Here is a 24,891-nt window from a genome sequence, read left to right as displayed (position 1 = left end):
ATAATGTGTTTTATTAAATTATCTTTAATTAGATGGGAATGTCTTGATAAAGAGATAATTGACTCACAAGTCTCAAATATATTGAATATAAAAATACAATTCATATGCTATGGCTTTCTTGTGTGAAGTATCATACAAACACCTTAGCAATAATCACATTTCGGAGAAAATAACCAAATTGACAGTTTTGATATGGATAATGTGACTAAATTGAGATAAACATAACCTCCAAATGATGTGATCAAGTTTCCCACCTGTTCTGTGGTAGAAATCTAGAATGCTTTGAGAGAAACTGCATTATTTATCACACATAAAAGGCCAAGAATTGTTGCTTAATTCATATTCATAATACAGTATGTTGATGAGCTGGACTATAGTCTGCTGGTCTTCTCTTCCAGATAGTAGAAGCACGACAGACTACTATTTCTGGTCCAATATGAAACATTTTTGAGTAACAATCTTCAAGTGAAAGCCACAGGACTTATAAGTACTATGTGATACAGTGAGACAGACTGACAAGTAGGTGAACACCTCTGCAAAACGTATGTCCAGCAAGCTGAGTATCTGAAGAATGACATTCAGAGAGTGAACAGGGAGCTGCCCAGTGTGAGAAGAAATCCAAAGCAGAGCTTAAACACAGATCCTACTAGCAGTCTGGGCAAGATGAAGCGAGATGCACCTCATCCACAATGAGTGGGCAGTTGTCATATTTCAGGATCAGAGCTCTACTGCAGTTGTTCAAATATGAACAACAGATCTCATTTCTTCCAAAAACAAGGCAGCAGTGACTCTGGTCCATCAGCCACAGTCTCATACTGTGAGGAGACTTCACTTGGGAAGTGAAGATCTGAGAGAAGCTGTTGGAGGGGTCTAAACCTGTACGTCCCAGCAGAATATTCCTAGTATCTAGTACCTACAGGAAAACCTTCTTTACTTCTCCTATATACAGAATATAAAGCAAGAAAAGATGGAAGTAATATTTTCTCAGACATCTCAGAGCTTGGTGATGAGAGCACTTCTGTAGAAAATGGGCGATACAGGCGCATGTTTCCTCTTCTTCCATAAAATTCTTGGCTTCTGGTATGTTGGGTAAAAAGAGAGCTCCTCATCTCAGCTTCACTGTAATTTGACAGATGTCACGTATGTCCACTGGACCAGAGTTCACGAAGAAAAACAAATATATTTCTCTTGTAAAAGTGATCCATTTATCCCTCCGCACTGTTGTTCATCTATAAAGTGGTAATTATAGTAACTTCTCCCTTGACCAATCAAGTGACTGATCTGTAGGCAATGGATCAGGGAAAATCTGTTTCTTATCTCCCTTGGAAGCAGTCAAAATATCAAAATACTTTTTTGAAAACTCATGCTAAGTGCACCTCCTAATATTTTGACTTCCCTTCATAGTTATTCTAGAGAAAAATAAGAAATACTTTGCAGCTAGTTTTCAAACTAGTATCATCATCACAAAGTAGTTAATAGACACAGTTATGCGTGTCCCTGCAGCAAAACTGGTGCTGCAAATTAGATAAAGAGGTATGCTGAGGCTCACAGAGTTGCAGCTAGGTACCAGGCACCACACCTAGCTTCACACGCGAATTCACATCGAGCCATTTCTTGTGGAAAACTACAGAGTCGCATTCAGCCACAATGAATTGCTTCAAGTAGCAATAGATATATGTAGTTATTCAGGCTAATTCCTTGCCTGTCTGCTTTATTCAATCAAAGTTGTAACTAGACCCATCTCGAAGAGTGGTGAGTTACAGGAGAGCCAGAAGGGAACTGAGAGTTGCTTGGGATTTGTTTGAAAGTGAAGTGGCCATAGTATGTATATAAAAGGACCTCTTAGCAGTGATTCTCCTCACTCATCAGTCTTCAGTTGTAGTATATAGTTTCCACTTGAAGCTTCAGCTTATCAAACACAGCCAGTGCCATCTCCTTTCTCTGGCCGTGGGGTTTTACAACAGCAGTCTCTCTCTGCCAAGCTTATATTTATTCCTACATGAGATGTCTATGTATACCTTAATGTGTAGTGGCATCTGGCAGAAATATGACTCATTGGGGCTGACTTTCTCGAAGGAAAATGCACTTCCCAAACCATTACTGACTGGGGGCCAGAATGATGTCTGCTTTACCCAGTTTATGGCAATTTCTGTTGTAGCAACTCGTCTTGCTTTTCCTATTCTAGTATATGAAAAGTGGAGTTACAGTGAGCTCTTTCCTATTTTGGTCAATATTTTAGTGTATCTCCTGCAAAATATTCCTCCTTTCCCTGCTTTGACATTGAGAACAATGCGTCCACGGGTCTTGCGTACAACTCAGTCTTCATGTGATGGCTATAGAAATGCAGATCCCTTTGGGTTTTTGTGTCAGAGATGAAAACTAGTGCAGCTTAGAAGCAGTAGGATCAGGAATGTATTTAGTCTTGCCATAGAGCTTCAAAGTGGTCAGAATGTGCTTAAGGATTTATAGACTGGGAGCCTCTATTAAACCTTTCATAATAAAAATCAGCGTAGTGAATGGCCAGATACTTAATTGCTGCATTTTCAGTAATGCTTGATGAATCTGTGTATGTTAGTTTATTATCCCATGGCACCTGTGAGGCATCACACCTTGTAGCTTGTGGTCCAAGTCCCACCTTGCAGTAGTGGCTTGTCTCCAGAAAGGATGAAACAGATGCATAAACTGAACCCAACTTTACAATAGTGTTCAGTGTTTGTGGTGTTCTCTGCTTCATCAAATTAGATGTGAAATTAACGAAAATATTTCATGAGAATGCTAAACTTGTTTGGAAATCATATGTTTCTACCATTAAATGTAGATAATGCATTTGACGACAAAAGCATCAAAGTCTAGCAAATAAATAAAAATAGTTTTATCAAGAGAGGTACATATTGTTTTTAATGTGTTCCTTGCCTATAGAAAACAAATAACATCAGTTACAAAATGCAAAGTGACTACCATAGAGCAGCTTAAATATGTCTAATTTCATAAGCATTTCAGTGTCTGTACACAAATGTTTACTTTTTAAAGTAATGATGTTAAGAATACGTTGCAAAATAATTATTTTGTGGAGTTGTGTATATATACTTACATATGTATGCCTACTATTTTGTAATAAGATTAGCACGAACATAAATATAGGTCACACTAAAAGACAAGCACTAAGCCATTTTTTCATAACAAGAATAAGTAAATCAACTGTTCTTACAAGTGATGTTGGTATTTCTTGTTATCTGCCAATTGCTGTGCAAGCAAAGACCACTGTCATTCAAGATAAAAGCACTCCAGATAAAAGGATTAGTCAATATTTATAGAACTGTATAAGCAGTTCAAATAGCTCAGATTGGAGGAGAAGTTAGCATGGAAAAAGTATTCTCAAAAAAGGTAAGACATACCAAAAGCAAGTGTGAGAGGAACTGTTTCATTTTCAGTAGTTACCTGCATTAGCTCAGCTAAACATATCTGTGCTTTTAAAGGAAAAAGTAAAGTAAAATCATTCAGAATTTTCTCTTCTAACTATATTACACACCTACCTAAAATTTCAGACAATGTGAATATTTCACTAATATTTTTTACAGATAACAGTTACTTTTTCATCCCATGAGGTTTTATTCAAAACAGAAATGAAACAGCTCCTTTGACTCAATTTGGCAACACTACTCATATCTGTCGTCTTTTTTCACTTACACTATATTACTATAGGGTAGCTAATTTCTAACTGTTAACCTCTTAATTAAACTATTTCAAATATAGCAGCAAAGGTTTCCTGCAGAAGCAGAATGACAGAAGCAATTATTCAAGCATAATTGTACTGAATGCCACTAATTTTCATTTTTATTAAACTATTATCCAAGTTACACTTTTGATATGCAACTTTGATTAGAAATCTGTTTACAGCTTTCTGTCTTTCCAGCTTCTTATCTCTATATAAATATCAAGCAAGTAAAACCAAGCAGTCTGGATAGATACTACATGTTCAATACAATCTAAGTGCACACAGAATTTCACAGAAAGAAAATATTTACCTGTAAACATTGTCATTAAAATGATGTAAACCTGTATCCTACTTGCAACCATCTTTTTCTGAAGGAAAAAGATCGTTTAGCACTTAAGCGGTCCACAAAGTAAGTTTGTGTAAAATTCAAAACAGTTCTTAGTATAAAGGCTTCCTTTCCAGGATTAGCTTGCTCCACTTCTGTACCTGCTGATGGAGTCTGAGGGTGTATTTTGCTCAAGCCAGATCAACAAGGCTTAAAGTAAGACTCATTAAACTGCTTACGCAATAGATATGTATTCTACTTAAATTCTTTTTCAGCATGTTCTGTCCAAGTGTGCACACACTAAACTTTGATCATGTTTCGCAGAAAGGCTTATTTTTAGGATCTGTTCAAGACTCGTTTGTCAGTTTTTGTTGTTTTACAAGATGTTTTTAAGACCATATTTTCTTTCATTTTCAAGGGGTTTGTTAACGCAGATCAACTCTTTCAGAGTCATAGTTCACTCAAAGAAACTCAATAAGCAGATAGAAAAGACATAAAATTGTATATTTTTTCTTTATTTCATAAAGTATTTTTTTTCCATTGGCTTTCACTGTACTACTTACTGGAAAATTACATCTGCAGATTTTTGAGTGTGCTAAAGACAGAAAAAAAACCCAATTTACTAAACCATTTTCTTTATTCGGCTCTTGAACAAGACATTTTGATTTGGACCTAGTTTAATGAGAGGAAAACAGAGTTCAGGAGACTGAACTACTTATTCCTGTGATAATTTAAGCAGCAGACTTATTTTCTTTCTTTTCGTTATACTTTATTTACACGATGAATTTCTTAAAATATTACTAGAGAAGTATCTCTTTGTGTAATTAGTGAAATAATTATAAAGCAACAGAGTATATCCCTGGGTTGGTATTTACACCATCCAACTAGCATATGGTCAACTGTGGATTCATATCTTCGTTTTGGCAGTTTCTCATTTTAAAACTTCAATAATGGATCCTGAAGCCTCCCTCAGCCTGTCCCCAAGAAAACACTGATTTTCGGTAAGCGTGTTTTTCAATTCCTTCTTCTTCCTCAACTCCTTTATTCATCAATTAGGAAATTCCTGACGAGTCAAATTTGTTTCCAAAAGACTTGTATGCAGGATATTGTTTTGGATTCGTTCAGTCTACAGTTCACAATTTATTTTATGGTGATGCTCAGAAATCTGTTTCTCCTTCTAGCCTCTGATACAGGCATTGAGTGATTTTTTTTTTTTTTTCTTTTTTTTCTATAATGAATTCAAATACCACAGGGTAAGAATGTCATCCAGACTCTTTGACAGGTAAGGAAGGAAGCTTTAAACAAAATAAAGTTCATGTTAACACATTAGTATGCATGTACTTAATTAGTAGTGCTTATCAGATATCTCGTGCTACAGTTTAATATGCATTTGTGTTTTGAAAATAATAAGAAAAAGTTGGAGGTTTTCGGTAATTGTCAGTCCTTTTGCAATATGACCCTGATAAATGTTCTGAGGGAAGATTACAAACGTACACGCGGTCAACAAAGTGGGATGGGCATACACGGTAACAGCTCAGCGGAAACACAGAGACAGAGCAACTTCCTACCAGGGTATGTAGCAAACAGCCTGAAGCCGTGTCACAACTGCTAGGGAGTGTTTTGAACAAATCTGTCTAGGACAAGGGTGTCACAGAAGGTGATACGTAGTTACTCTAATTACAGTAAGGGTTTGATATTGTCTTTAAAAACAGTTTCATACATAAACCAAGGAGAAAAATCTACATGAAACCACCATAAAGCGGGTATAAAACCTACTCGGAAAGTAATTGTCGGAAGTTTCCTGTTGAACTGGGAGGGTATATTGACTATGGTCCGAAAACTATCAGATTCAATTCTGGAACAACAGTTCCCATTTACAAAGCCTTGGTCACATCTTAGTAGGAATACAGAGTCCATTTTTAGTTCTGCACTGCAAGGAAGATTTGGATCAATTCAGAGGAGAGCAATGAGAATAATCACAGGTTGAGAAAATATGGCTCATGAGGAGACGCTAAAAGAGCAGGGCTATTCAGCCAAAAGACAAGTAGAGGGAATGGGACAAGATAAGAGTCTTTCAGTACAAAGAGAACACACTGTTCCCTGAGACCATAGTAAACCAGTGAGGAAGTCATGGGTTTGACCTGCACCAAGGAAGAGCCAAGTCACACTTCAGGAAGGTATTTCTAATGATAATTAGGCAACAAAGCCTTGGCATAAGATGTCCACTGTGAGATACAGGGTCTATTTTGGATCCTTAAAAATAGGTTAGAGACAAAAGTGCGGAGTGACGTGAGTCATGTTTCTGTGACTTCCTTGAATAAAATAATTCGCAGCAACGGAGCTGTGAAAACAAAAGTAGGAGTAAACCTTGGAGAAACTAAAATTGTAGCATACCCTTTAGAACATGCTTTATGGAAGACAGAGTTTGCAATAGCGCTTCTTCTACCTATATTTTACAGTTTTGGAAATGTCTATTACAAAATCCTACTTCAGGCAGAAACCATGTTTTTCAAGGGACTCATTAATCCTGAGGCCAGCAGAAAGATCTGGCAGAGCTTATATTCTTCAGGGCTCCAGGTCTTAGCAGAAAATCATGAAAATTCTAACTTTGCCACATCTGTGCTGATAATTGCAAAGAAATAATTACTCTTTGCTGGAAGGAGGAAATGCACGTTCATGAATGAGTAAGCGCAAGGAAATAAATTGACCATCTCTATGTCATCGTAATTAAAACTCATGCTTCTGGGCATAAATCAATTGTCATGGAGGTCAGGAAGGAGGTTTTACTCTTGTGTACATCAGTGTAGAGCAACTGAAGGGTATTTAAATTGACTTTTTTTTCTCATATTTTTCTTCAGTAAAGAACTGGCTTATATTGGATATTAAACTTAATGTGACCAGTGATCTGATCTAGTATGGCAATTTTTGTTGCTGTCTTAGCCGGAAAAGCTCACATAAGATGAAGAACAGAATACAGGGCAGAGCTGGAGGATGTGGAAAATTGAATATTGTAAAAAAGCAGGATAATAAGCGTTTGCTAACATTGGGCTAATTTGCACATGATACCTTTCACACAGAACTCTAATTCTGTGAAGCTGTAAGACCTTGCTAGTTGCTCCTTTATTGCAGACAAATTCACTGTTCTGCTATTTTTCCTCTTGCCATTTGAAATGTGCGTATAAAGTTAATACTGGCTAGGAAAAAAATTAAAATAGAAATAGACTTGAGCGACTTGGCTTAATCATTAAATATGTCACTCTAGCTGAGGGATATGGAATTCATAACGTGCTACATTCAGAATGGCATGCTGTAGCTCAGTCTTTTTAAATGTTGCTGGCCTGAAGCTTCATAGACTAGTTTGAATTTTCAGTAAAAGTGGATTTTTTTTAAGTAGTAAAACCCCCCAATCCCTTAATCTCTTCAATCATTAAACATTTTCTGAGAGCAAAAGTACTTGGAAATGTTTTTCCACTTGTTTCACATGTTTTGTCACACCTAAAATAGTTTTCATTTGGAAAAAAAAAAAAAAAAAGGAAAAAAAGAAAAAAGAAAGTCATGTACATGCTGTAGGTGACTAGTTGTTTGGTGAGGTCTAGTGTGTTTATTTTATTTTATAAATATTGGAAACAGCTGACTGAGTTCAGCATTGGCTTCAGCTTCCGAGTAGATCCGCCAGCCTTTTTCACGAGCCCGTCCGGCAGCCCCGAGCGCTCCTCAGGCAAAGCCGCGCGAGCAGCACAGCCAGGGGTCAGAGCCAGAGAGCCGCGGAATGGCAAGGGGCCACGTCCTAGACGGGCAACACGGCAAAACTGTTGCTTGTAGCCTACACCTTCGTCCCATATTTCGATTAACGCAGCCGGCCATGTGGATTCAATTGTAGGATTAGGGTCTGAATCTGGAGCAAAGAAAAACTTGGTGAAGAAATACGTCCCTGCACGGCACTCATTCTCCTTTCATTTCCCTGCTTCTGGAGTCAGCTTTATGTATAGGTAAAAGAGGCAGCTGCTGTTGCATTTGACTGATGGAGTTAAGACAGAAAATCAAACAGTGGTAGCCAGGTTTTCCCAGGTAGAATCCCTCTTGTGTGGGTTTTCTGGCAGTAGGAACGTGTTTGTAGCTACAGCCATGTCACTGGTATGAGCTAGGAAGGGCTAATGAGAGGAGGGAGAGTACAATTACAGGGTGTGACAGGTTAAAGTGGAGAAAGGTGATTTATGCAGGATGCCATTAGGAAAGAAGAGAAAATAGCAGGTAAGGTTTTGCAGCTCAAACAGATGAAAAGGTAGAGAAAAATGTGAAACGGGAAAGGGCAAATGGAAATGCAGGAATCAGTGGTACCTCCAAAGATACTTGTGTTGGCATTTGAGACTGTTTTTGTTAGACATGCAGGCATTTATGGGTAGTAAGAGGAGGGTGAATTTGTGTGTATAACCATTAATCTATATAGGAAATGTGAGGGGTGCTTAGAAAGAATGCAGATCAGAGAGAAGGTCTACACAGAGGTCTGAGCTAAAATTGAGAGTGAAGAAAGGAGACCACAAGAGCAATGCTGAAGACAAAAGACAGAAAAAAATAGAAAAAAACTATCATAGATTTTTGTCTGTCATTAAAGAAAGTCATGTGCACTGGAGCAAAGAAATCAATTCACAAAATGTAGAACATTAAGATAGGATAATAGAAAAACTTAGACTGAAAGGTACATTTGAAGGTTATTGTCTGGTCCAATGCTCCACTCAAAAGGTCAGGACATCATCCAGAAAAGAAATTGGAATGGTGGGTTTCAGAGAATTTGATTAGTTTATACCTGGTTATGGACCAAATATTTGGAAGCCAAAGACAGCTATTTGGTGTTCTGCTTCCAGTACGTTTTTTTGTGTGTTCTTTAAGCTGTAAAAGGCGTATATATAATTCAGGAATTTTTCATGTTTTACCTTTTAGAAAACTGTGGTAAGACTGTCAAATTCAAAGCATTAATGATATGATTTGCATTTTTTGTAGATTTATGAGCTTGTACATACAGATGATGTGTGTGCATTTGAACTGAAGTATGTCCAGAGGGATCTTAAAACAACCAATACCTTTGAGTTGTTTAATTAGATCATACAAGGTCATGTTTCATTGACTTGAAAATCTGTTTGGAGCATATGATTCACTTTGGAATTGGAAAACAAATTAATTTTCAGTCCTACAAACACTTAAGGGCTTTAAAAGAGGGCTTGCTGTTGATGAACACATCCATTGAGAAATGTATGCTCTGTCTAGTCTCCCTTACAAGGGATTTTCTACCTTGTCTCTTGCTGGCTGCCTCCTGTTTGTTCTAACTGAGGTAGGCAAGCTCAGCCGCTGTGCTGTCTAGTGTGAAACGGCTTCTGCCCTGGAAACGGTGCTTTGAAAAATTTCAGTCATTTGCAAGATTTTCTCATTTTGTTAAAACCAATGTGAATCTTCACAACATAAAAAAGTGACTGTATTTACATAATTTCCTTGTCAGTCTATGTTGAAACCAACTGAAAAAGCCAGCAGGCTAGAAAATCATAGTTTTAATAGGGCCTATAGAGCTTAGTTGACAATGGAGACCTGAGAATAGAAAAATATAAAATATGAATGTGTGAACATACGTAACATGTTTATGCTGTGTGCGTTTTGAGCAGTGCTTAGCATAGCTGTATAAATAACATGAATATGATCTGTATTGATGCTGTGTATACTAACACTTCTCTATTCCTGCAGAATATATTTCTACATAATTTATTATCACTTTAAATACAGAAAAGCAAGTCTTTTAGCCTGAACTATCCACTTCTATAATTTTTAAGGCAGTTACTCTACCTGATGTATGATTTCTTTCCTGTGTAAGCAGCTGTGACTTGCTATAGAGCAGATGTAGCGGCAGAAGACCTTAGACTTTTGACTGTGATCTTTCAGTCCAGTTCTGTATCAGTGGGAATGGCAGAAGACCGTATCTCTTTTCACTTCAGCAGCAGTGTTCACTTCTCTCATTCCCTGCAATGCTAGTTCTTTAGCAGTGTGAAAACTCATCTAAACTGTGGCTTTGTTTATCAAAGGTTTCATATGCTTAACGCATCTTGAAGCTGGGAAGAGTGAGACCCAAACTAGCTTCACTTTTGCTAGGTCACAAAACAATCCCAAGGGCAGGGGGACAGCGTGGGCTTCAGCTGAGATTGTGTGTGCTTGCCACAGACTGCTGGCTGTCTTATTGGGAGGTTTCCTGGGTCATACTATGGGTATGTGATTTAGCTAGAATAAATCTATTTTTTGTGTGTCTTTATGTGCTACAGTTAACTTTTGTAGCTGTGCAGACATGTTCACAGTACAGCATTCAACTAGTTTTCTTTATTTGTTACCATAGGTAGTGATTTACCTTGATGTTCTGGCCTCACAAACAGGCCTAATAACAGATTCTGAACCCTCTTTGTTAAGAAAAAATAGTGCCCTTAGGACAGTGACTGCAGCCATAATTGTATTGATCATATGATTCTCTGTAACAGTGTCGTGGTGTTAATACAGCCAGACTCGAAGGATTACAGCAGTGGGACAACAATCTGAATCAGATCCACCAAATCTATTTCTAGCAGCTAATAATCAGCATAAATTAGTTGCCTATACTAGGCTTTCTTTCTGCTCTCTGAGACTGTTTGTTGAAAGTGCGAAGTTCATTGTCAGCCAGGGAAAGAGCGTGCTTTCCTTAATCTGTTGTCCCTACATAATCACCAGAAGTACTTTTCTAAGGTAATTCAAATATTTTTTTAAAAGGCACCAGCACCCAGGTGATCAGTAAAAGGCTTCTTTGAAATTCTCCTTGTACCTGAAAAAATCAGTCTGGGTACCTAAACAGAAGCAGGTTGTGCCTTATTACAGCCACTGCAGAGTTTATTTCAAACAGTGCAAATGAGAAGACATAAAAATACTGGGGTTTATCACTCGTTCCTCCTATTAGGAAACACTGAATAATTAAGAGCTAGATGCTAGAGGGAACAATTCATGTAAGAGCTTTTATGTAGTGTATCGCATAAAATTAATTTTCGTGCTCACTTTACTAGCTTATTTTTATTACTCAGTGTCCAAACATACTCTTTATGTCCTTGAGAAGACCTTAGACTCATCAGTGATAACTAATTGCCAGCAAACTGTGAAACTCCTGAGTCCAATCCGACAAAAGCATTGGTGATTTTTTTTTATTTATTAACACTTAAAATTTGAATTGTATATGTGTACACATACGTGTATACAAAACTGTGAAGAGTTCTCTATACACCAGAGAGCTGTGCTACCATTCAGAGAGACCTCAACAGCCTGGAGAAATAGGCAATCTTCAGGAACCTTATGAAGTTCTGCAAAGGGATTTGCAAAGCCCTACACCTGGGGATAAATAACCTCATCCACTGGACATGTTGGGGGCCAACTGGGATGGAAAGCAGCTTTGCTGTGCTGGTGAACAAGTTGGCCATGAGCCAGCTGTGTGCCCTTGCAGCAAAGAGGGTCAACAGCCTCCTGGGCTGTATTAGGACTCATGTGGCCAGCACATCAAGGGAGATGATTCTTCACCTCTACTCGGCACTGGTGAGACTGCATCAAGTCCAGGTCTGGGCTCCCCAGGTACAAGAAAGAAGTGGATGTACTGGAGCAGGTCCAGCAAAAGGCTGTGACGATGATTAAGGGATTGGAAAATCTGTCATGAACAGAGGATGGGAGAGCTGTCGTTGCTCAGAAGTTGAAATCTAATCTTCTCCCCAATTTACCTGTTCCTTTCCCTTGAACAACTATATATTGCCTGATCTTGTGAACATGATTGTTCTCATGCATGCAGTTCTTAAGACCTGATCACATAAGTGTGAGGCTCAGCTGTATAGGTATCCTGCTTTTAAATTTTAAATGCTGTATATTCCTAAATATTCCTTTATAATGGGTACAGGTGGAAATTTGAGACATATTTGTACTGTAGAAGTTAAGAATACTTGGATTCTTTACTCTGTTTCCCCTGCATATAGGCTTGGCAGCATTCATCCAGCAAGGTTTAGAAGATTATGTGTACATCACAACCCTGAGGATTTCCATCATTGTGATTTTCCTTCCATCTCTTTCTTTTTTTGAAGAGCATAATGACCTATAACAACTAAGCTTTATTCTCTGTGGAGTCTGACATTGCTTCTGTTTAACGGATCAGACAGTTTGTGATACATCAGTACAAGACACTTTCTTCCCCACGTCAACCTAGGGTACCTCTTCAATACTTCCCATCTGTGCTGACCTGTGTGATCAAGAGGTCATGTCCTGAAGTCAAACCCAGAATCAAAACACTCACTTCTACCACGAGCCAGACTATTGATGTAAACCATTTAATTTATATCAAGTTGGAACTTGACGTCCAATTTCTCAGTCCAGAAGCAATTATTTTTAAAGAAACATGCCAACAATATTGCTTGGCTTAAAAAAGCGAAAGTTCAAAAGGGTAAAAAACATTTCACACCATAAATAAAGAATTGATTATACTTGAAAATGAAGTTTGTAATTACTACTGACGTTTCTGAGCCTAGATGAGGTGCCTTTTATGCTTTAAAAACTGATGTCATTTATGCCACTGGCATTATGGGAACCTTATGTAAGGGTCTGAAATATTCCTTTGCTGGTATTTTAAGGATCAAGAGCAAAACATGAATATTTTGCATAATGCTTGAGTCCAACATGTATTTTTTGTCAAGCAAGGGTGCAAAATTCATTGTGGGTGCTGAACCCTTAGTAGGATGGGAGTTACTCAGTCTCCTTTCACCCCAATAGCTCCATCAGCAGGACCATTGGTGCAATCAGTAAAACCCAATACTTTGGGATGGGAAATTATGTTATTCTTCTTGTATGAAAGCCAAGCCTCCATGGCGATAACAGAATTTAAGTAGGAATAGCCCTGATCTGGATCATTAAGTTACTATTCTGTGCTTAAAACCGTAGTGCTTCTTTTTCCACAGGTCTTACAGCCCCGAGTGGACTTTGCATGACCGGCTGAAGACCAACATCCCTGAACTCCATGTGGAAGATTCTGTTAATCAAACTGTGTGGTGCAAAAGCTGTAAATTGATGTTAAGAATTCGGATTAGCAAACAGCGTTCATCACAAAGCCTTTGAGAAATAGCTTCTTCCAGCTCAGGCTCTAATGACTGTGTGGAACTATCAGCTGCATGTGTAGCAGATGCTACACAGAGAGAGTGTTTCGTGCTCCCTCTACTGGCTAGTAGGTACAGAAGGAGTACAGAGAATTTAGTTCTCCGAGCGCTTAGATCTCTAGGAGCTCTGCTGGCACCAAAATGCTGATGCTAGTTCAAACAAATTACATATTTTCATATATTAGGGCAGCTTATACTTTTGGGGAGGTATTACAAATAGCAATTTAACAAGTAAAGCCTTTTACCAAGGGTGAACAAGAATGCCATCCCACTGCTGTGGGTTATTTGGGGATGTTTCTATGTTAGAAATGGTACTTCAAAGGCATATAAAAATCTGTGAGTATAAAAACAGAGTAGCTAAGCTATATAAAAAATGTAACCTCTACAAGAATGAAGAATGACATACCATTTATATTTGATGCCATAGCAAGATAACAGCATCCTGCATACTTTAATCTTAAATAAGTTTACTCATCTTGATTTTTTTTTTATCTGAATATAGGCCAATATTGCGCTCATAACAAACATATACAGGTTTGGCATGCAAACATCACACATTTCCCAGCCATGCAATTAAAATAATTAATTAGTAATGAGGACCAACATAAACTCTGCTTATTAATGAGCATACGCATGGCATGCTGCAAATCTCGCAGAAAGGAACGAAGACAAATCTTTCATTCTTACCACACAGCAATCTAGCCAGAAAACAGTGCGCTTCAAAATAGAAAAGATGAAAGTTGTGGATCTTTTTAATTAGTGATCAAAGAAAGGCTTTCAATAAGCAGAGCAATAAAGTACTCTGAAGCAGCTATTATGTATGTGTTGACATATATATGTGATACTTGTGTATCAGCGTGTGTGTGTGTACACACATTTATACATCCATGTATACGGTTCAGAACTACTTGCCCATATGTTATTTCTGACCGAACTCCTCCAGCTTCTCCAATGTCACTCTTGAGTTCTTCCATTATTGGGGGGAAAGAGAAGTAATGCCTCTTAAATATTTGGTTGTATAATTTACTGTATTTCCAATAAACTAGATTTTAATAGGGTTCACAATGGTGAGATTATTAAGGCTCTTTTCTAAATCATCTGTTGAGTAAAACATTGAGCTAGTAAATTGGGTCATTTTATCACTTGACATTTGGCCTTAAATATTCCATAAATTAGAATATATTGAGGAAGTAAAACATATTAGTCCCACAGCACAGATCTTTTCTTTACCGTCTACTTGTTAAGCACTTTCTCCAGATTAGTGAAAGCTGTCCGATGTGCAGATTTAAAGAAAGTTCATTTCTGTTTGGGGAAAAGTTGTGCATCTGCTTGACTTTGCAATTTGACTGTAATTCGATCAAAACGACGTAGCCTTATACAATACAATGCTAAAAATTATATACTGTAAAGTAGCTCCCGAGATGGACAATCAAATTCTTAAGATGTGCAAAGTTCTGCTGTCAGTTTAGTATGTGCAATACCTTTGATTTCACCGGGGTTCATGCACGGTCGTCACTTAGACCACACGTTAAACTCTATTTTCATTAGTGGTTGTCTTTGCCATTGGATGTATGTGTACATGCAACAAACAACCTCTCTTTAAGAAACAGGATTATCTGTAATGCCACGGTGTGCTAGACACACAGAACTAGCGTTAGGACGTATGTCAGGAGATATACAGCAGTTTTGGCTTGTATTAGGGAGAAGATGACTTTTTTTTTTTTTTTTTCCAGCAACAGGAAGAGTGGGCAAAACAAGTCCTGGGCTCGGTTCCAGGCTGCATGGCATGTTGCTGAGGGGGAGCAAAGCAAGAAAAAAACCGAAAAGGCCAGAGAGATTGTTCAACAAAAAAAGATGGAACTGAGCAGGTTCATAAGATCAGCCAAGGGCTGGCAAAACTGGATTGCAAGAGACTATAAATATCTGAGGTATGCCAATTAAAAAGGCTAGGAAAGGTTTATTCACAGTATTAAGGAAGAAATCAAAAAGATAAGTAGGTAGAGCCTGAAGAAAGCCCCAGAAGGAAAATTCTTACTGGATATTCAGGATAGTTTTGACAAGTAGTCGATCATATGACAGAATGACCCAGCAGGAATGAGTGTCAGGAAAATAATAGGTGCTTGAAAAACATTATTCCTGTGGCCAAATGATATACAATTGACCTTTTTTTTCTTTTTTTTTTTTCCTACCAGGTACTGGACTTAAGAGATTCCTTAAATCTAACGATGTTATCTGTCTGTGTGTTGCAAGATCTGGGAGCTTATGGACGAAAAACCATTCATCCCCTCCTCCTTCCCTTCAAGGAAAAAAAGCTTTTCATGCTAAAAAGTGTTTATGTGCAGTGCTGTTTAACACAGAGAGATGTGCCAGATTCAAAATATCCACTGCTTGCAGGCTCTGTCAATCATGTCGAACTACATTATACAACTTAACATATCAGTGTAACTAGAGAAAATAGATCATAGTAATGATGGGTCAGCTGTGAAAATTTTAAGCAAAAAAAAAAAAACCAACACGTGTTCTGAAGATAATATTGGTAGATGTTTCCTCATGTTTTAATTTCATATATTTCTAACTAAAAAACAACAAAAAACCCCACAACGAACATCTTGACATTTGTGTATTCTTTTGGTGCTGAATAATGCAGAATTGATGGCTGTAATCTCTTTCCATTTCCAGTCCAACTTGCAACAACAGGAGAGATATTTCTTATGTCATACGTATTTCTCATGAAAAAATATACATAGGTATATCAGGGCCCTAAATATCATTCTCAGAGTTGCTAAAAAATTGTCAGGTCTGGGAGCTAATTCTGTAAAACGCTGTCATGGATAGTTCAAGGGTTCCTTTCTTAACGATCATGGTTCAGCTTTTGCAAATCTTTAACATAGATCATCATCGCCAGTACAAACACTCTTCCATCAAAAGGTTCTCTTCTACAACAGGAATAATAGGGACAAGCTGAAGTCTTCAATAAAGCTGAATTTTATTTCATTAAAAGGGATCCTCTGCATAGTTAGCACCCATGCTAGGTTCATATTTTGTGCCTAGGATCTGAAACTATTTCAGTCTCTACTTGGAGCACATGAAATATGGTAACTGGCTCCGATAATGCTGTACAAATACAACCTGCGTGGGTTGTTGTGAGACTCCACTGTCCATAAGATAATGTCATACCTTATGGTCACATTGGACCTTAGCCTTTTTTTCTGGTTTTCTGTGAAGTGGGGATAATTTTTATGTTCCACACAGTAGCGATATATGAGTGAATGTGCTAGTATTCATAAAATGTTCAGATTTTAGTGAGGCAAAACCCGAGCTGCAGAATATTGTAGTAAATATAGGAAGATTATCAGGCGGTTTCAATATCACTTAGAGATACATGCCGCTGTTTTCTGAAGTGTCTCCCACTAAATTAGAATTCTTTAACCAGTGATAAACACTAGGTAACCACTACGAGAACAGTCAGTGCATTTAAACACTCTCACAATCTGCTGCCATGCAGGGGGGCAAGTCAAGTCATAAGACTAATTTTTGCAAGAATGGTGTTAGGCTTCCAGAAAATATCTCAAGGTTGTTAAGGAAAGAGCTGTCGTTAATAACATGAGTCAGTCTTAGCTGCTGTGGTGATTTATATGGCTGAAGAAAGTAAAAATTACACTTTCTTGCACTAAATGGTATTTCTTACAGTTGTTGAAGAGGAGTACGACCTGCAGTAGAAATGAAATAGAAATGTCACACAAGTTCTGTAATGGAAACAAAATGACAAATTCCCAAATTCCTCCAGATACAGCCTAATTTCAGTACTGCCATCAATGTTTTGAGGTATGTTTCCTTCATATGGCCATTATGTTACAGAGTGTGCAAATTTTGAGTTCAACCTCAGCATTCCTTCTGGGGGACTATCCAGAGAAACTAATTAGACTAACCTAATAATGAGTTTGGTTTGAGAGCTAAGGCTGTGAGAAGTGATTAGTGCTTATTGCAAAGAAAGCAGTTTGATCAATAGTGAATAAAGAGACAAGCAAGAAACTAGTGAGCAAGCTGCATTCTTGCAGTCTGAAACCATTTGCAAAACTGTCTGCCTCTTTCTCTGGAGTAGTCCACAGGCCAGGGCTAAAGGACACACTCCGTGAGAATATCCCGACCAGTTCCAAAAATTAAGGAAAAAGAGGAGAAGGAAGAACTCCATGACAGAAGTGGAGGAGGAGGAGGAGGAGGAGGGGAAAATTGAGAAGGAACCAATTCTGATGACAATGTAAACAAATCCTTACCAGGATGATACCGATTGAAGAAATGTTAAATAGTATTAGGGGACAGAATCACTAAAAGCCAGTCTAAATGTTCTTTCAAGATCAGAGGCTTTAGCAGAAATGGAAAAACTACTTTAAAGTCCTAATTGTCTTTTTTTTTGGTGTAGAGTTTTTACAGGCAGCAAGTGCCTGCCAGGCCCTGAGGGCATCCTGGTCTTGTAATGCTGGAGCTGCTAGAGCCTGGCTGGGAGCAGCCAGAGAAGGTCCCTCCTCCTCCTTCCCCCTGTGCTTTTGAACACAGGGATGTATGGAGATCACAGAGTCTGGAAGGGAGATAGGGCAGCACTGTAGAAATATCTCTAGGAAAGCAGTATCTTCTTTCCCATGCTCGGAAAATAGCAACATTTTTTTATGTTTTGCTGCACAACTGCCCAGCACCACAAAGTTGATTTTTTAAGGGAACCCTTCACAGCAGTCTAACAGTGTAAAAGGGATCCCATACTGATTATGAATTGAATTTAGGTGGAAAAGATGTATGTTTGCAACCCCGTTACAGACTCTCTGCAGTTCCAGTGTGGTAACAAGCCTATAAATGCATCAAGTTCTAATTCTGTTTTTCAGCATTTCACATGTATAGTACTTGTATTTGGAATTTCTCCTTAAACCAGCTAACCTTGAATAAGTGCTTGATAGTGGCAGCATTTTCCTTCTTGAACCTTTGCTTGTACAGGAGTAATAATTAGCTAACAATACCTCCAGGCCTGTTAATTCTGAACCTGAGTGCTTGCCTTGCCTGTGGGAGAAGCCTGTGTCACACTGAAAAGATGAGAGGTGCCCTTGACACCTTAATTTAAAAATTGTCTTTCCCCTCTGTATCTCTTCCTTTTTCTTTTCTTTTATTTTTTTTCCCCCTCATTCTTTCCTTGAACAGTCTTGTCCTCTTCTAAGGTCTCAGAATCAAGAGAAAATAACCTTTTAAACGGTGATGATGGGCCACGAAATGAAGTGAATTAGCCTGATGTAACGGAGGAATGAGTGACTACCATGGTGTGAACAGCCGAAGGACAGCCGAGGAAATAAAATTTGGAGTCTGGGGACAAGAGGAGAACTCTGCTATTAATCTGCTTGTTTTCATTTTTGTAAGACTCACATCGCTTTGTATATCTAAAAAAGATGGCAGCTCTGTGATCATCATACTGATGGTTAAGAAGGAGATAAAGAAACCAAAAAATATGTATGTATTTTAAGCTTCCCAAGTTAGCGATAATGTGTCTACCATCCAACCCATAATATTTACATTTGTATAATACTGTCAGAGGCCAGCAGAGAGACGTACAGCTGGCTGAGACATAGTCTACCCTGTTGTCTGAAGCATGGTCTGCTTGCAGCAGCATCTAAAGGAAGGCAGGGAAATGGAAGCCCCATGCCCTGTGTGCTTGTGTTTCTTTCACCTTGGCTTAAGCGCAGAATGAGAGTCCAAATGATTCTCTTTTTACGCACTGGTCCCATGATGTTCACAGTTCATTACCTGGGTTGAGGTTTTTGTTTTGGTTGGGTGTTCAGTACTCTTCCACACTGGCCATTTATCTGCCTCATCTTCTGGCTCAAGGAGACAGTTTCTTTCGCCCATGCATATGGCAGGAATTCAATATGCATACGACACCAGTCTGATGGCATCATTTTATCTTGCAGCAGTCCAACAGACTGGGAAAAGGGCCAGGGAGATTTAAAAGGGAAAAACAGAAAACATGACCAAAAAAAAAAAAAAGAAAAGGCAAAAAAACCCCACTGCTCCTCTTATGCTCATTCTACGGACGTGAAATGGATGGTCTGTAGCCCCCTACCAGCATTGTCCCCACACCGGGGGAACCACGGGCAGCCTGGCACACTCACCGCTCCTTGGGCTCAGTTCAACGCTGGAATGTGTCGCTTGATGGACCTTGCAAGTTCAGAGGCTCTTTAATTTTGACATGGTGTTAAGTTTATTACAACCTGGTGAAATGAGTCACTACCAAATCCATAGCTCTGCCCTGCTCCTTTCCCACAGGTTTTCATGAGGAAAGTGAGAAGTTTAACCTTTCAAATAATGGTCTTTTTAAAAAATGTGCAGTGCTAGAGCAATACAATATATCCACGGTATGAAAGGACAAAGTTCTAGCATAACTGTTGCCTTAAGCTAGCAGTAACAAATCACAAGCCCTTTAAAAGAAAGCCCAATCTATTAAAAGTACTGTTGTGCTAGGGGGCCAGAGACCAAGGTAATATAAAAAATATAGGGCTTGCTACTGCAGAAGTACGGAGACTTCTTGAAATCCGAGTATGCCCAAACTCTTTGATTTAAAAGGGAGCTGGAGAAGTTTAACCCTTCGTAGAGCCTGTGTGGAAATTTTCTGTCTTGGGTCTGAGATACAGCATATATCAAATGGTTTCAAAGAGTTTCTAGCTGGGATAAAGTCCCCAGAGTGGGATTTTTATTTTTAAGAATCAAATTGAGTAAATAATTTTGTTTGCGGATTTGTTCCTTGCAAGAGTTTCAGTAGGGCTACTGACTATTTTTCAATTCATCTGAACAATCACTATAACAAGATATTGCCATATAATATTTATTCCATTGTCCCAGCTGGGCAAGGAAAATATTTTATCCTGATATAGGCATGTGTTTAGGCTCCATTATCTCCTGCCCTTGGCGCTAAAACTGTAGTACAAAAGGTAGATATTCTCAGTTCAATTACAGTAGTTTGTTTGCGATTTTAACAGGTAAGTTAATTTTATGCTTGTTACAAAATAGGCAACCATCCTCAATTTAATGACATCTTTCCATTGATTTCAATGGCTTTTGGATCAGGCCCTCACAATGCAGGGTACGTGGACTATTATTTCTTCATATTACCCTGAACAGCGAAGTATGATTACAATGTTCTGTGAGTCCCATACTGAGGAAAGGAAGAAGCATAATAAAATATTGAATGTGATTTATTAAAGAAAAATCTTTGTCCTGTTTCAGTAGGAATCTAAGGTTTCATATCTAAAGCATATACAACTATTCAGGTGTTAAGGCTGGAAGAACTCCTGACCTACAGTGGCAGAAATGTAGGACTTTGGCTGTCAATGAGACATATTGATACCTAGATTAAAGGATCTGACAGTTTTTCTACTTGACTCTTAGTTCATATATATATTTGATAAGCACCCATATACTGAGTGATCTTGATCGGTGATTCATCTGCTACCTTGAACCATACCATCAACTCTAATCTTAAAGCTTCGTTAATTCCCATTAAAACATGTGGTTTCTTTATTATGGATTTGGTTATAATTGGAGAAATGACATCACCGTCAGAAGTGAATGTTTCTGCTCTACCTTATAGGCTTTTTGTGTCAACACTTCTGACATACAAGGAGGCCGAGGCTCATTTTGAGCACTTTCCATGTCCAGATTACCCAGGGGAAGAAGAAGGGCTGGAGAGAAACACACGGTGCTACTGGAAGGACTGGGGAGGTTGGCTCTTAGAGCAAAGCCTGGAAGACTAGGATGCTAAGTGTTAGTTAGGGCGATCCTGCTGTCTCCTCCATAAATACGTAAATTGCTTGACTACCTTGTGTCTCACACAGATCAGAAAGAAAAGAACTTAAAAATTAGGCCCTGCTGAAAAACAAAGGCAGGGAAGGAGCTGCCAAGGGCAGCAAGATTAACCTTGTTTTGCCATTATTTTGCAGGATGTTACCAAACGACATTTCATGTGTAGCTTTTACAGCTATCCGTGTTAAAGGTTATGTTCTTCCTGCCTCCAGCTTCCTGGGCACACTGTTTGGTAAGACCAAATTTTGTTTGCTTGGTTTTTGTTTGTTTTTCATAAAGAAAGTTACCTGTAGCATCCAACAGGTATGTGGATGACTAAAGTTACATACAAGCTTTACAAACATGTAATGTTATTTGCATATATAGTCCGCAGAAATTTCAGGGTCTCCTAGACTGCTCTCCGCTATGCTTGGAGAATTCTGCATTGTGATTTAAAAACTTGTCAATTGAAAAATTTTACTTAGATTAATTGATTTAAATAGATTCTGACACTCTTTTCTCAAACCGACTGGACTCTGCCTTGTCCCTTGACTCCCTGGGGAGTAAAAGAGTCCTCCACGTGAATGAAACCAGCAGAATCATCATCCAAACCAGGCAAACGAGCCAGGTGGAAGTAATTGATAAGGAAGTGGGAGGATAAAGGACGACAATTAAACAAGTAAACACCTTCCTGGTTGTCTCAGAGTTTTTAAATTAGGTCAAGAGGGGAAGAAAAGAAACCTGAGAGCTGGGCATCTCTGGATCGAAGTGAAGAGAAGGAAGTGGCATGTGAAGAGGTAAGGGTGCTTAGGACAGCCTGGGGGATGTTGCAAGCCTTAGTGGAAGCCTCATATTATATTCTCTTAAGCAGAACAAAAGTACAACAGCAACACTTAGTGACAGGACAGGGAAGGACAGTTAAGGGGAAGGGTTGGAACAAAAGCAAACAAGTCTCGATGTTGCTTTAAAGAAAACTAAATTGGGAATTTGGAGTGAAAGTTATGTTCTCTATATATTTTTATATCTGCTATGTTGGAGACATCAGCCGCACAACGCACTGGCAGGCACAGGAAAGTTTATAAACTACTCAAGAGATGAATGGAATGAGAAATCGAAGGCTGGTTAAACTAATCCAGCTATTAATTATTTTTTTCCTTCAGAAGGAACAAAAGAATGGAGTTGATAGAAAAATGCTGTAGACCAAGAAGTGTATAATCCAAACCCAACATGTTTCTGGCTGTGCTAAATAGTACAGCCTGTGTCAAATGCAAATCCCAACACATCATCTTTCTTAGGATTATGGTTACCTGTAATTTTGATAGTTTGGGGTTTTTTTTCCCTTAAGAACACACCTATGCACACAATTTCAAATTATTTTTCATTTAAGCTGTAGAATAGCAGCAACACGGTACACTGCCACATTTATACAAAATGTTGCCCTGCGTTCAGGTGAAGTGTTCCTGCCAATCCCCAGTGCTGCTATGTAGAAATACACGAGGATAGAAACACTGGAAACTTTTGAGTTTTGTTTCATGTTTTAGCCTGGAGAAAAGGAGGCTGAGGGGAGACCTTATCACTCCCTACAACCACCTGAAAGGAGGTTGTAGCATGGAGGGTGTTGGTCTCTTCTCCCAAGTAGCAAGTGACAGGATGAGAGGAAATGGCCTCAAGTTGTGCCAGGGGAGGCTTGCATTGGATACTAGGAAAAACGTATTCACTGAAAGGGTTGTCAGGCATTGGAACAGGCTGCCCAGGGAAGTGGTTGAATCACCGTCCCTGAAAGTCTTTAAAATACACATCGGTGAGGTTCTTAGGGACATGGTTTAGAGGTGGAATCGACAGTTCTAGGTTGGACTCACTTGGACTCAGTGATCTTAAAGGTCTTTTCCAACCAAAACAATGATATGATTCTATATTTGTTTTACTCTCTTATTTATTATTGTTTTCATTCCTGTAATATAATACCTGTGGACAGTGGATTTCAAACTCTAAACAGAACACCTAACTGGCATATTATGGCATAATTCCAGCAAATGTGGTTACGAATGATGAAGGTCTGCAGACAAGGCAGGGGAAGGGACTGTGTCTCTCTCCTCTCTCTCTCCTGCTGCCCTGGGGCTGTGCCTGGACCCTGCCGCTCCCTGCTACGGCCACAACTTGTGCAACCAACGCCCTGCGCTCCACGCAAACCAGCGCTGACACCCGTGTGTGGTGACCACCAGAGGGACCCTTCCCACTGTGGCACCTTAAAACACATGCCATCTGAAAGATTTATTGAAGGCCACCGCTGTGCATCAGTTCCTAAGCTTCCGCCGAAGGAGCCTTACCGGTGAAGCCTGGCTTGCAGCTGCAGATGTAGCCCTCGGCCGTGCGGTAGCTGAAGGCGGGCGGCAGCCCCGGGACGCTGCCGTAGCGGCCGGCCCAGGAGCGCTCCACGCAGTCGCCGCCGGGCAGGCAGGGGCTGCTGCGGCATTCCCCGATGTCCTCCTCGCAGCGGAGGCCCGCGTAGCCTGCGGAGAAGAACGTGTTTAATTGGTGCGCTATCCATTCGTTCCAGCCCCGAAAAAAATATTGTGGCTATCGGATGGACTTGGGTTCAGGCTCTGTCATGTGCTAAAAGATTTCCTCTGCTGCTCGGAGGTGGGGACGTTCCTTGCGGCTCTGGCAGGGGTCAGCAGCAGGATGCTGCTGTGGCTATTCCGCATTAGCTGGCTGAGCTTTGCTGCGCTCTGCAGGGTTTTTAGGAAGTAACGTGGAGATCTGTGCGAATAAAGAAGCACTGCATTGTTGCGTAGATACACTTTTGGGCTTTGCGAAGTTTTCCTTGTCTTTTGCACCACCTCCCTAAGAGAGAGGAGGGCAGAGAGTATAAATTCTTCAGTGTTTGTGAAGTGCTGTATCTGCTGGCGTTTGAAGTGTCACAGAATTCCCTGATTCCAGAAGAGCACTAAGGGTGCCCAGTCTTTCCGTGTCTAATGCACCAAGACCATGCAGCCCAACACCGCTGTAGCATTTACTCCTCAAAGTGTACTGCGTTTCTGTGTCCTCGGCAGGGACATAGACATTAAACTTACTAGACGGACGCCTTGTAGTTAGTCCGTGTGCTGAAAGACTCGCAAACTCTCTCAAAGAGCACGGTGTCTGTGTCTCTACTGGGCTGTGGGAGCCTGTTTGCAAACGGCTGGGTATGCAAGCAGTGCTGGTAGAGAACACAGCCCAGTGTGCTTTCACCCACGCTGCTAGACAGGAGAAGTTGCACTGATGATATGAAGGAGGCCAATGTAAAGCCTACTTTGATTTTTATTTATAAACAGACAATATTTTGCATTGGAAAGTAAATTAAGTTTTTTTAGACTGATTTAAAGGTCATGTTAGTGAAGAGTAAAAAAGGGTCAGGTGCAGCAGTGATTCCTGTGTCACATGGGCTGAAGGATTAATCATCCAGTAGATGGACCCAGTTTTGACTTATCTCCTGTTTTGACTCCATAATACTGGCATTTTGTTTTTGCCAGCTTCTCCTGTGCAGAGAAATCCTTAGCTGGAAAAGACAGCAACTTACCTGTACTCATTATGAGGAGTGAAGCCCATTTAAACACAAGCCCCAGAGTATTTTTAAGGTTATATAGCTTCAACCTTTTATTGTATCAGCAAAAAGATGAGAACATATCTAATACGCAAGGAACAAGAGTGTTTAAAAGAGAAGTTAGAGCTTACCCGGCCAGCAGTGGCATGTGTAATTGTCTGTGTTGTCCTCACAAGTGCCATTATTGTAGCATGGTTGTGACCAACATAAGGGAGTTAAAGTCTCACAGTGCAGGCCCATAAATCCAGTACCGGTGCAATTGCAGCTGTACCTGCAACAC

At 39.4% G+C, this 24,891-nt stretch overlaps 1 protein-coding gene across 1 annotated transcript in view; it reads right to left on the bottom strand.

Annotated features, from left to right (window-relative positions):
• The window catches only part of CRB1 (crumbs cell polarity complex component 1), a 105,494-nt gene that overhangs the window by 37,703 nt on the left and 42,900 nt on the right, over positions 1 to 24,891 (bottom strand). The window contains exons 4-5 of the mRNA XM_065656066.1: positions 24,743 to 24,882; positions 23,356 to 23,538 (exon numbers count right to left, since the gene is read on the bottom strand). Of these exons, the coding sequence (XP_065512138.1) occupies positions 23,356 to 23,538; positions 24,743 to 24,882 (323 nt within the window). The remainder of the gene's footprint in view (positions 1 to 23,355; positions 23,539 to 24,742; positions 24,883 to 24,891) is intronic.

This window comes from Caloenas nicobarica, chromosome Z, assembly GCF_036013445.1.
Source record: "Caloenas nicobarica isolate bCalNic1 chromosome Z, bCalNic1.hap1, whole genome shotgun sequence".
Classification (NCBI taxonomy): Eukaryota; Metazoa; Chordata; class Aves; order Columbiformes; family Columbidae; genus Caloenas; species Caloenas nicobarica.
This window is presented reverse-complemented; position numbering and strand designations above follow the sequence as displayed.